Consider the following 13,359-nt stretch of genomic DNA (forward strand, 5'->3'; position numbering starts at 1 on the left):
CCAGGGAGACCTCTTATACTATGAAGATGCTGAGCACTGTTCGGCGAGCCCAACACAAGAAACCAAACAGCTTAGTGCTATCGGAAAAAATTTTGAGACTAGAAAATATTTTACTGGAACTTGCAGAAGACGATAGGTGTCAGTATCAACAGAAGCTTGTGACCACTCGTGATACGACAGTGATCTTTAAGCACTTAAAGAGCCTTAGAAAAACAGTAACTCTACCCAAAATACATTCTGTAGAGGAAGAGACTGCTGATTCCACTCAACAGAAAGTAGACCTGCTAAATAGGTATTTTCAGTCTGTATTTTCTCAGAAGACCAAAGACACGGTAGTCGATGACCTTCCGGACCCAACCCTAATGAATTTTGATGTCAGCTCAAAAAGAATAAGAGCAGTCTTAACAAACTTTGATGTCTCAAAAACTCGACGTCCAGATAACATTCCCGCCTGTTTCTTGAAGCAACTGGCTGAACCGCTCAGTCTATTCTTGAGTGCAGTCTTTAAGAACATCAAAAGATTAGAAAAAACCCCGAACTGTTGGAAAATTGGTGCAGTGTCGCCCATCCATAAAAAAGTCTGCATAGCAAGTGTCAAAAATTACAGACCAGTAAGATTGCTGTCTATAGTTTTGAAAGTACTTGAACGATGTATGTATGATCCGATCGAAAAGCAGTTCTCGGATCAATTAACAACCAGTTAACATGGATTTGTGAAAAAACGATCCGTTGTGTCGAACAAGCTCTGTTTCTTGAACGACGTTCAAGTTGCGTTGGAAGGAAACCCAAATTTGGTGTATTCTTTATACACCGACCTCTCAAAAGCATTCGATAAGGTCCCGCATGCTGAATTGTTGTTGAAATCAAGGAGAATTGGAGTGGGCGGGTGTGTACTTAGTCTTCTCAAATACTATTTATGTAACCGTAAACAGTTCGTAAGCTGTGATGGTGTCAGGTCGGACCTTCTGCAAGTATCAAGTGGTGTTCCACAGGGGACCATTTTGGGCCACTCTTCTGCATCTTCATAAATAAGTTGCCAACTTCCTTGATATCCAGCACCCCATATCTGTATGTGGATGACGCAATGTTCTTGTTTTTTGACAAAAGTAACCAATAAATTTAAAAAGAAGTTGACAGAATCTCACTTTGGGTATCCAGGAACAGAATGTCACTTGCTGCTGAAAATTGTTGTTATATAGCATTTAAGGGACAACCCCTCAGCCTTACGATGAATAACACTACATAAGAGGAATCCACAATGGTGACTGACTTGGGAGTGCAGCTTACATGTACCGTGAAAGCGGCAAACCACCTCGAGTCTAGGCTTGCGAAAGCTAATTGAACTTTTGATTTTCTTAAGAGAAATATATCGAAGAATATGGCAACGAGAGTGAAAATTTGTGCTTACAAATCCCTAATTCTACCCTTGATTGCTTTTGCTTCAAGCACTTGGCACCCATCGCGTGGAAGTATGAAGTGGATAACGGGCTATAGGAATGCGTCGTACTTTGAAAACATGGTATCCCTACAAATACTTCCGCTTCCTATGTTTTTGCAACTCAATGATTTACTTCTATTGTCTAAACTGTACCATGATAAAGAAAACACACTTCCATTGATAGAAGCCTATGAACACCAATATGGTAGAGTTAAAAGCAGATTATTCAAAATACCAAAACTGATAACCGAGAAATTCAGAGAGAACTTTTAGTTTCGAACTGCCAAAGTTGCCAATAATCTGCCTGAAGAGATAGACTTTTCCCAGCCTTTGGGACTCAAAAGACGTATTCTGTCATTCATGTGGGACCGTCTGATGTTGAACTTCAACGAAAGAGTAGTGTGTACATGGACCATTTTCTGTGATTGCTCCGATTGCAGAAAATAGTTGAATCAAGACCAAAACTTCTATGGGAGCAATCCCCTCGGCTTGATGCCGAAAAGTCACAACAACAACAACAGAACGACCCCTCGACAAGCAGTCGTAAATTCCCAACAACAAATACATGAAAAAATGACTGAGTTGTAGAGAAAAAATAAGAAATTTGTTGCTGCGAAAGCGTAATAAATTTCGTAAGGGTCAAAATTTCAATTACATTGCTGCCCTTTTTTTGGATTTTTCTGTTCTTCGATCTTGTTGGGCTTTTACGCCTCCAGGCGCACGTTCTAATTGTTACATAACTTGGGCGGAGGGAATAGAGTAGATTCCATTGATCATTGTCTTCCAATTCCATACAGTTCTCCCTGCCCGTCGTTTTTTTTAATCTTCAAAAATGTAAATTTAAAGTTTTAACCACAACAAGAACGTTCGGTTAAATATTTACATTTTCAAAATCGCCTCGTAAATATATGAATAGTTTGGTCTTTATACTTCAGTAGAAAAAATTCCTAAAGCCTCTTACTTGTCTATCTATTGAAACACGTTCATGCAGTTTGACCATTTCGCTGCTTAGTTTTTCCTTAAATTTGTTTTTAGTTTTCTCTTTTCGGATTTCAATTGGCAAATTATTCCACTTCCTAGAAAAATTTCTGATCAGTGACCTGTCACTCCATTTGGATTGGCACTTATTCTTTGGAAAAAACTGGACAGTTCTGCAGTTTTTGGTCAATTCGTACTTTTCAAGAATCCTGAAAGAGGAGTTTTTGGTTTCTCGACTACTCTGTTTATATTGTGAGAGGAGGTCAAAAAATTTAAGTTTGATTCATTTTTTATAATCTTTCGAATCTTTCCTGTTTTACATTGCATTGTGTGAACTTTTTTGCCACGAGAATCATTTTGTGTGATATATGATAGATACATATCATTATTTTGGTTATAGTTTATAGTGATGATATTTACATATTTGAATTTGAAAAGAAATAGCATCTTAAGTTGAAAAGGGGAGATACCAAGTCTTTTGCTGGGAAAATTACTGCTGAAATCTTTAGTTTCGTTTCAGACGATTATGAGTAATATTTACATCAAAGAACCACCAACATCAGGAAAGGTTAGATTTCTCTACCAGGTAAAATTGATATTTGAATTGAATTTGAGGTGAAATGAACTCAAGATATATCATTTCATTCGTAGCAGCACACCGTCTATAAGTTGGACTCTACAGGCATTATGATTTATTTAGGTAGATTTTTTTGTTGTAAAAAATATAATCTAGTGTGACGCCGCTTGAACGTTTTGTCTTTCGGGTGACTGTATCACGCTTAATGTATGTGATCTCTGAATTCAGGTGGCGGCATTTTACTGATAAAAGTAGAAAGAAAAGCTTTGATAAACGACTTATTAAGTAAGTAGATATGCTATTCTCATGTTTTGCCCTTCTACATTCCAAACGCCTATCTCACAATTTAGAAGACCTCATATATCCAACCCTGATTCAAGTCTGGAGCAAAAAACGTTGTAGCCAACAACAGACAGATTAACTTACGCTTAAAACTGTCACTTCTTTTTGAGAGACTTCTCTTCACCTTTATGTATAACAACGTGAAAGATTGTCTGAGCCCCTGTCAATTTGGTTTTGAATCCAATAAGAGTTCAATTCTGCAGCTTCTTGGCTTGTGGAAAATTTGAAACGTCGGAGTTTTGAAGTCAACTTCGTTATATACATTGATTATGCCAAAGCCTTTGATAAGGTGCCCGTCTCCGATAAGGCGCCCGTCTCAGTAAAGAGCAACAAACGAGTTCATTGAAAAGAAAATCAAAGGCACTGAGTTGCAATACAGAGGAGTTTGCCACAAAATTTATTGCGAGTATCATTTGAGAGACGACTCGTTCCATATCGCGAAGGAGTTATTGGGCAGTTTCTGTTCAGTCCTGAAAAACAAAATTCTGTAAAATTATTTCTCAGTATCAATCGATCGACGTGGTCATCTTGCTGAAAAGGAGTGCTCTGGATGGTGTTCTTGTGGCTGCTTCACCACTTAAGTCAGTACTAGTAGTAGTTCTTGTATTTTCTACGAAGCCACAGATTGGTTTCACGTAATACAAGTTATTTTCAGCTCAATACGGTGCCGCATATTTCATAATTATTTCCTCCAATCTCATTGTAAAGTCCAAATAGCCACAACTAAACTCAGGTGAAAACTGAAATGACTAGTGACAGTTGTGCCACGTGCCAGTCGTGAATAAAAACAGACAGCAAATTTGTCTGCTGTGTCTAACAAAACGCTCCACTTAACTGTTGATTGTACTCAATTTGATAAGAAATGTATTGATGTTGTAGTAAAACTCAAGGATAATCTCACTACTATCAAAATTGTAGCTTTGACCTGGATTCATCTTAAACTGAACTATTTGACTCCTACATCAGCAATCGTCAACAACGTGTTAAGATTTGTGGACATCTGTACAAACCTGCTCGGGTTACTAGCGGTGTCTCAAAGAGATCTGCGTTGGAACCGTTATTCTTTCTTCTTTTTGTGAACGATATGCCTGCTATCTTTCTCGACTCATTACCTTGGCTGTTTGCGGACGACCTGAAAATGTTATTCCGCTCGCTGAATTTTAAAAACGACATAGCTCGATTATCCCTCTGGAATACGACAAATAGAATGATTGCCAACCTCAGTAAAACAAAGTGTTTACGTTTGTCAGGTGATGTCACTGTTCAATTTGGCAAAAAGATGATTGAAAAACTACTCTGAATAAAGCCGACGAACGTTTCTTTATTCTGAAGTCAGCTATTCCCTGTTCTACCCCTTCTAACATAAAGTACAATCTCTTATGATGCAAGCCTGTCTTATGCACAAAATGTTGAAAATTACCAAATGTCTATCAGTTTTCATATTGAGTACAGTATTATCAGTCTGATCCTCGTTTTAATCGCTTGTAAATATATCTTTTATTACAGAAGATTTTGTTCAGATTCAGCATCACACCAGATCAACTTGAGAAGAAGATCAACATATCCTTTAAAATACCTACATGGCCCAACTGCAGATGACTTGTTATTTGCCAGAGCAACAAACATCAATTTCCTGTACAGAAATGTCATTATCGATTTGAAGGATGACCACAGAAAGTCGAAAATCAAAGCCTTCTTGTTAAAAAAGATCTTTGATACGACTAAAACATGCACTTACTGCATTGATTTTGCGTGTAATGTTTGCAGATATACTGGTTATCTATGTTGGGTATATAAAAACTTGGATCTCTCCCTAGAGAATTAAGTCTTATATCTTTCTCGCTCGCTCTCTCTTTCTCTCTCTCTCTCTCTCTCTCTCTCTCTCTCTGTGGTGAAGCGCCCTTCAGACGGGATTTTAGAAACGGGACGTGGGACAAAAGAGTGTCATAGAGGGCTTTTGAAAAAGAGTGATGCTTTGCTATTATGCTAATTATTCTTTTCTGTTGTTTAATAAATTGACTCGTAAAAATTGTAGACAATAAAAAAATTGTTTACGCAGCATTACTTGACTTATCAAAGGAATTTGATTTTAATTCTGATATTACTAATTCTTGAAGATCTTACAGAAGTTGGAAAAAAGGTTTTAATCCATCAGCATTGAGTTTAATGGAAGAATTGGATCTATTTTCTTTCCCAAGTGTCTTTTATGCCCCGGTTACGGTTTGTGTTTTTATATAGCACGTAACTATGTAAAAAAGCATATGAGCCGGGGAAGAAGTTATATGACCACTAGGCTGGGATCAGAAACCGATTAGATCTGAAAAATTAACCTGTCAAGCTTGTGGCAGAGGGAACTGTGTAACAATCTCAAACAATCTCTGAAACGGAATGGGAAACATACAATATGCTGATGATGGCCTGTTATACTCTTCTAATACTATTGGCTACCAAAGCAAAAATTATTCGAGCTAATTACTAATGTCATTTCACATTTCAAAAAACATGAACTAAATGTGGATTTTGACAAAAAGAAATCGAATGAATCAGATTTCAGGTAATTGTAACAAAAAAGGCTCTGAACGTTAGAAGTTGATTATAAGATCATACTCGAAAGACTGAAATCAAATACCTTGGCAAATTAATAGATAATAAAATTTCGTTTGAATCTCAAGTGAAAAAATCTTGCAATATATGGCTCTTGGCAGTAAAACTAAAAAAAAACAATTTAGAGTTCAACTGCCAACAAAAAGTTTGGCAACGTTAAATTTAGTTCTACCATCTCAGTCAAACTACTCGGCTTTGCTAATTAAATGCAATAATAAAAGTTTGATCTTATCGGAGATTAAGAACATTCATTAGTTCCAAAACTCAAAATAAAACTTCTTGAGCGTGCAATCGTAACTGGACTAACGTTCAATTTAGTATTTTCATGATTACATGTCCAACAGATAACTACCATTCAAAGGAAAGTTGAAACTGGCAAGCGCAAATTTCTCGCATTCACGATCGAGCCAGCAATGCCATCTTTGGTTACAACATAAATAAAAGCCATTCCTTAGCCAAGCCGAAACATAAAGCGAAGGAAGTCAATCTTGACCTTCTCGCATAGCTAATAGAAGAGTACATGTTGTTGTGTGCGTTGAAGTTGCCCATGGCAATGGCCTCTTCAACGGAAAAGTTATCGATTGTTACTTGGTTGTTCTTGCAAATTTGGTTTCGAGTTATTCAGAAACTGGCACGCGTGCAGCAACTCTAAAAATGACGGATTATTACATGCTAAATTCTAAATAAACTGGATGCAAAACCAGGGGTCCGTATCCCTATAACATGCTGCTACTGTAAAGCTAACAGAGGTAAAATGCGATAGAACCCGATGGTCCGTAAAATTGGATCTGTAGAATTGAGACGTTCTTCCTTATATCGCGTAACAACTTCCCCAATCTTTTCCAAGTTGGACGAGTCTATGAAGCATGAATCAGCAATAAGAGATTTTGTGCTCCCAAACCAATAAAACGTGAGCTATATAACTTATGCTACAATGTCTTATAAGAATTTTTAAAAAAAGAACCTTGAATGAAAATTTTAATAGCGAGTATAACTATTTTGTTCTCACAAATTCGTTCATAGTACCAAAAGGTTGTTGCTGTTAATTATAAATAAAGTCAAATGGCATAATTCGGTTTCCGTTGAAATTGAAGTGATAATTTCATTGGTTTATGTGCTCTGCACTGAGATTTTATACACCTATTACTGCAAATATGTTTTTGGCTCAATAGTAAATAAGCAAGAAAATAAAACCTTGTTTTTAATTACGTCGAACGAGTTTTGATGCAATCATTGAAATAGTTTGTTTTTGTGGACAATTTTTTCTTGACCGTTTTTGTTCAGGAATGATTTGCTCGCTTGCGAGATTTTGCTGTTCGACGAAAACGATAGAAAGCGAGATCGTTATGTTACTGTGTAGCTTTCATAGAGCCTTAGTAAGTTCTAAATGTACAAGGGAAATTTTGACTACTGTTATTATTAATTCCCTCTCCCGTTTCTACCCCTGCTTCTATACTCGCGTTCACTTTCTGCCCTCTTACTCTGTGCAACTGGCCTCCCTATTTTAAAGCTAGCTACAACAAAAGCCGACCTCTCCAATGTAATTCGAGAGGGATTCCTCTGATGGTTGTCGTTTGTTTACATTGATGTAATTTCAGCCTATTGAGATTTCTAAAAATCTTATATTGGACATGTTTTTAGGTGCTGTTGGAAACATCCGTTGGTGACATTGATATTGAGCTGTGGTGTAAAGAATGCCCAAAAGCCTGCCGAAATTTTATTCAGCTCTGTATGGAAGGCTATTACAATGACACCTTCTTTCACAGACTTGTACCAGGCTTTCTTGTCCAGGGGGGCGATCCCTCTGGAAGCGGGGATGGTGGAGAATCCATATATGGTAAACCATTTAAGGTATGTTTGCAGCCGACAATTTAGTCTTAATATTTACGCCCCTTTTATGGCATTGATAGGTTTAAATAAATCATAACTTTTCTGTTTTTTTTGCAATAGTCAGGGAATAACATTGCTTGTCTTATCAAGATCTTTCGGATTATTCATTTATCAGCCTGCCTACAGAAGAAGTTTCATTTATAGATCAATTTGACAACATTTGGTTGTCTTTTGTTTTTCATTATTTTTCATTTCAGGATGAATTTCACCAGAGGTTGAAGTTTGAGAGACGTGGTCTTGTGGGGATGGCCTCTGTTGAGCCGAACAGTAATTCCAGTCAGTTCTTTTTTACCCTTGACGCTGCGCCTGAATTGACAAATAAAAATACACTGTTTGGAAAAGTTAGTGGAAATACGCTCTACAACATGCTGTCATTAGGAGAAACGGGTGTGGAGGAGGATGGACGACCTTCAAAGAAGAACTACATTTTCAGAACTGAAGCAAGTACTTAGTTGATCAGCTCATTGACCTTTTGTCTTGTTGCTTTTCATTGGACGGGCAGTTCCTATACTGATTTTTTTCTGGATTTGAGAGTAAAAATTTCCGAGTTTTAATTTTGGCGGTTTTGAATCATGAAGGTTTTGTTTTCTTGAGGTTATCTGCAACACAGGATACTAATTAATCATCGATTCTGTTCATGATGGAATAAAGCTTGATTAACACATGATTTAATTAGATGCGAGCTAATGCGAGAAGCAACTGAATGTATAATAGCTAAAAGATGTTGCCAAAAAAGTTTTTTTGCCAAAGATGTTGAAGTAAAATTGAGATTTTCTGGGGTATGGGTCCAACTTGTGATTTTATTGGAAAATTTTAATATCGCTAAGAAAATTTTCAGGGTTACAACTACGAATGTTTTTTGCTGCTGATGATTTATTTAGATGCTGAAGCTCAAACATTTGAACCTCTGGAACCTTTGAAAGTTTTGAATAAAATTTTGGTTTAGTGTCTAATGTGTAAATTAAAAACTAAGTGCTTTTATTTGCTCTGCGGAATATTGAGCGCGCTAAGGCAATGTTTTCCAATTTTAGATTCTCAACAACCCCTTTGATGATATTGAACCTAGAGAGCATGTGGCAGTTGCAAAAAGCAGCAGCAAACCAGAGAAGAAAGAAAAAACGAAGAGCAAAGTTCAAGCTGTAAAGTAAGAGTAACAGAAGTTCTTGAGTTTTTTCTCTGCTGTGCAGTTGTGGTTGTCAGCTATAAAGCTACCTTTCAAATGAAAAGATTTTAATTGAAAGAACAAAAAGAAATCCAATACGTGATATCTCATTTATTAATCTCCGCATAGCGTTGGCTGGGGCTATTGTTGGCCTTCTGTTTTTTTACAATTCAAAAAATTGAATTGTATTGGGGCGCTGTCTACGACTCGAAGAGGAGTTTTGGTCGAGTGTCTTTTGATCGATAATTTTTGGAGTGCATTTAAAACAGGATGTCAACTGGAATTTAAAACAGGTCAACTGGGTGAATGAATTGCGAATTGAATAGCGGGTGTGTGTGTGTGTGTGTGTGTGTGTGTGAGAGAGAGAGAGAGAGTGATTTTTTGTTCATGCCGCGTTTTTTAGAGAGAGCGAGAAAGCTAGGTGTGAAAAAATTTCTCAAGGCGAGCTAAATTTTTTGATCACGTGCGGATTTTTTTAATCAGTTTTTTAGTTTAGTAAAAACTAAAAAACTGATTCCAGAAAGCCGCACGTGATCAAAAAATTTAGCTCGCCTAGTGAAATTTTTTCACACCTAGCTTTCTCGCTCTCTCTAAAAAACGCGGCATGAACAAAAACTCTCTCTCATACACACACACGCTCCCGCTCTTCAATTCGCAATTCATTCACTCAACGCATTTTTGGTAAATGGTATTTAAACCATATTAACAAGCAACTGTACAAGAGCGCGCCTTTTTAACCATCTCAATCAATATCATAGAGTTTTTTATATGCAATCTTGAGCTAGTTTTGTGATTTCGTCCTTTTAGACGTTTTTAGTGGTTTTTAATTTTATGTTTTTGTTGTCTGGAGTATTTTTTGCTTGACATTAGTGTTTCTGTTGATTTTTGTGGCTGTTTGATTTTTTTTAATATCAATTTGAATTTGTTTTTGTTGAAGAAAATAAGCTAATTATCAACATTTTTTTTGCTTAGTTTTTCTGTTTTTGATATTTTTTTTACTAATTCCTGTCCTTTGGCTTTCAGAATATTTTTAATGTTCGGTTAGGGCTGTTTGTATGGATTTTGTATCAAAATGAAAACAGTTTGATAGCACTCATTTTTTTTGTAATTGAATTATATCAATTCTGCAGTTTTTTTGCAGTTTGAACTTCTTTTCTGTCTTGTTTTGAGTCTTGTTCAATGTGTTTGTTTTGTGTGGATGATTTGGCCTTCAGTGTTAGCTGAATATGCTCCGAATTTCTAATCGAAACTAAAGTAATAAGTTGGCCATTTGTCCCAATTTTGTGGTGCACAAAATAACGCTTTCGGAAACTTTGTTTTGCTTAGACAATTAGTTAATGATTTGACAAAGTGCCAGTGGCAACAACATAGCCTCATCGTCAAATGGGGACTACAGTTAGACTGTTTGCAAAAATTCCTAGATGCCGCGACAGAATACATAGTTATTGGTAGTAGTATTATTGAAAAACTAGAGTCAAACGCAACACTTCCTGAGGACATATCAATAAATGCTTACCGAGGTTCCACAACCTGGTTGAACAAATTAAGCGAATGATCCTAAGAAAATAACTCAGATAATGCAATATGGCACAAACAATGTGATAATATCTAACAAAAATGCGGGCGGCATTTAAGCAGAATTTCTTTATTTGTTAGCTTAGTTGCAATAAACTTGATCCTGATATGATGACTGTTTTTGAGATCATTTCATTTCGATAGAGGCCTGAAATTTAAGCAAAAAATAAGGTGCTTCCTCTGAATCAACTGATCCAGGGGTTGCTCCACCTAAACTCCTCGAATGACGTCTTATTTTTCAAAAATCGACTGCTCTCCGTGTTACTGCTTTTTTAACAGGAATGGTTACAATAGCTCTAAAAGCGGTTAAGTCCTTTGCAACTTTTCAAAACCAACAAGAGCCACATCGTTAGCAACCATAAAATAATTGAATTTGTAATGCCGTCATTGGTAAACGTCATCAAAGTGGGAGCTATTAACAATTTAAGCCATATTTAAGGCAAAGCTGCGTCTTACACGTTTAATTGTGATAATTGTTTTGCATCTATTAACTCATGTTCTCTAATAGAATAACTTTTTTCTTTCTGTTGTTAGCTCTCTCCATACACATTTGTGCGTCGTAACTATCACTGTTAATAAAAAATTTTCTATGCAGCAGTTCAGACAAGCAAAAAACTGCTGCTTTCTCTCTGATGAAATTTTTATGTGGTTGTACTTTAGTTATTCCGACTATGCAATATTCTCGACACAAAAAATTATGAAACATCTAGAGGACTCCAAAAATGGGAATAACACAGGTACAGACACCCGGCCAGGCGTAATTCAAAAATTTCTGTTCAATCAGTTCAAAAGAGCATCAGTTTTAATCTAAACTGTCGTAGTATGGTTAGAAAAAGCAACGCGTTTAAACAACTCATCTTGGACACTGGACCAAATACTATCTACGGACCTTGTGAGACCTGGCTGACTTTGGAAGATAACTCAAATTTATGAGAATTCGATTCTGCGCTGATCGCGCTGTAAAAAATGCCAAGCCAGCCAAAAAGGGTACAGTTGTTATGTCTCAGATTTTCAGTCCAACGCTAAGTCTCGATGTTATCCATAAACGAGGTAAACTTTGAAATTATTTGGATTAAATGCAAGACCAGTTCGAACGTCGATTTCATTATCCGGTTACAGAAGTAATCCAGAAAGTTCAGCAGCTCTTTTCTAGAGTCTTTAGCTGTTTCAATAGATGAAACAACGAGCGAAAACAATTATTTTCCGTAGATTTTTATACTGACTACCTTAAGAAAAAGAAGGCGAAAAGCTTAAACCAGTAAATAAAAAACAAATTTGATCAGACAATTCTTTCTCAAACACTTATTACTATCGCAATTATTCTGGCAATTGTTCAACAATTTTGATTATCCAGATTGTTTGAGGTTTGCTAACACATACAAAGTGATCATAAGTTGCGCCCACTGATGCAAACCGAAGTTTTTCAATCAGAAGCAGGCCTTTGAAGCAGGCCTCAAAACTGACGAATTTGAGATTCTTCATTTACTAGATGAAAAATAGGCGAAAAGCTTAAACCAGTAAATAAAAAACAAATTTGATAAGACAATTCAGTCTCAAACACTCATCACTATCGCAATTATTCTGGCAGTTGTTCAACAATTTTGACTATCCAGATTGTTTGAGGTTTGCTAACACATACAAGGTGATCATAAGTTGCGCCCACTGATGCAAACCGAAGTTTTTTAAATCAGAAGCAGGCCTTTGAAGCAGGTCTCAAAACTGACGAATTTGAGATTCTTCGTTTACTAGATGAAAAAATAGGCGAAAAGCTTAAACCAGTAAATAACAAACAAATTTGATAAGACAATTCAGTCTGAAACACTTATTACTATCGCAATTATTCTGGCAGTTGTTCAACAATTTTGATTATCCAGATTGTTTGAGGTTTGCTAACACATACAAAGTGATCATAAGTTGCGCCCATTGATGCAAACCGAAGTTTTTTCAATCAGAAGCAGGCCTTTGAAGCAGGTCTCAAAACTGACGAATTTGAGATTCTTCGTTTACTAGATGAAAAAAATAGGCGAAAAGCTAAAACCAGTAAATAAAAAACAAATTTGATAAGACAATTCAGTCTGAAACACTTTACTATTGCAATTATTCTGGCAGTTGTTCAACAATTTTGATTATCCAAAATGTTCGAGGTTTGCTGACACATACAAAGCGATTATAAGTTGCGCCCACTGATGCAAACCGAAGTTTTTTTAATCAGAAAAACGTCGTTGCAGAGCTGGTCATTATACAACATTCGAATTAAAAAAGGAAAATCATCAGCGACTCTAGAAACGGAAAGGAGGATATGGTGTCGGTAACAAAAAAACTCTCTTAATGACTATTTTGCGAATTTTTTAGAAATAGTTAATATCTGTAACTATTGGTATTCGAAACTTTGCTAATACTTAAAAGAAAATGCAAAAACCAGTTCTAACCAATTAGAAAATGAAGTTGAATACAAAAAGGAAGTTCACCTTTAGACTTGTTGTGGAACCGGAAGTACAGTGTTCTTCAATCACAAACTCTTTGGACTTTCAACCATTCCGTCCTGGGCACTAATAGATGCAGCAAAATATGTAGGAGCAAATCTTAATGCTTGTTAACCAGTTTATTGACTGCGGCACGTTTCCGTCGTAACTTTTGACATTAGTCTCCATCAGTATCATGCAAGGATTGCCCGAGAATCCTGAAAATTATCAAATCTGTTACCTTCGCGCTCTGCACAGCTTTTGGAAAACGAGATTTTGAGCCAATTAATGTCCCATTTGAACGAAACCAGTGTTTTATCACCAAGGGAAT

The 13,359-nt window shown here is 36.4% G+C and overlaps 1 protein-coding gene across 7 annotated transcripts in view; it reads left to right on the forward strand.

Moving 5' to 3' along the window:
- LOC142344652 (spliceosome-associated protein CWC27 homolog) overlaps positions 1 to 13,359 on the forward strand; it is a 242,091-nt gene that overhangs the window by 210,438 nt on the left and 18,294 nt on the right. Inside the window, exons 1-5 of one of the 7 annotated variants that reach the window (XM_075396474.1) lie at positions 2,935 to 2,984; positions 4,856 to 6,849; positions 7,581 to 7,790; positions 8,027 to 8,269; positions 8,861 to 8,973. In XM_075396474.1, coding sequence (XP_075252589.1) covers positions 7,671 to 7,790; positions 8,027 to 8,269; positions 8,861 to 8,973 — 476 coding nt within the window. In that variant the 5' untranslated portion in view covers positions 2,935 to 2,984; positions 4,856 to 6,849; positions 7,581 to 7,670. Of the gene's footprint in view, positions 1 to 2,934; positions 3,917 to 4,214; positions 6,850 to 7,580; positions 7,791 to 8,026; positions 8,270 to 8,860; positions 8,974 to 13,359 lie in introns of those variants that run through there. The other 6 variants (XM_075396471.1, XM_075396476.1, XM_075396472.1 and 3 more) reach the window with 6 other exon arrangements.

Source organism: Convolutriloba macropyga, chromosome 8 (genome assembly GCF_964194025.1).
Source record: "Convolutriloba macropyga chromosome 8, txConMacr16.3, whole genome shotgun sequence".
Classification (NCBI taxonomy): Eukaryota; Metazoa; Xenacoelomorpha; order Acoela; family Convolutidae; genus Convolutriloba; species Convolutriloba macropyga.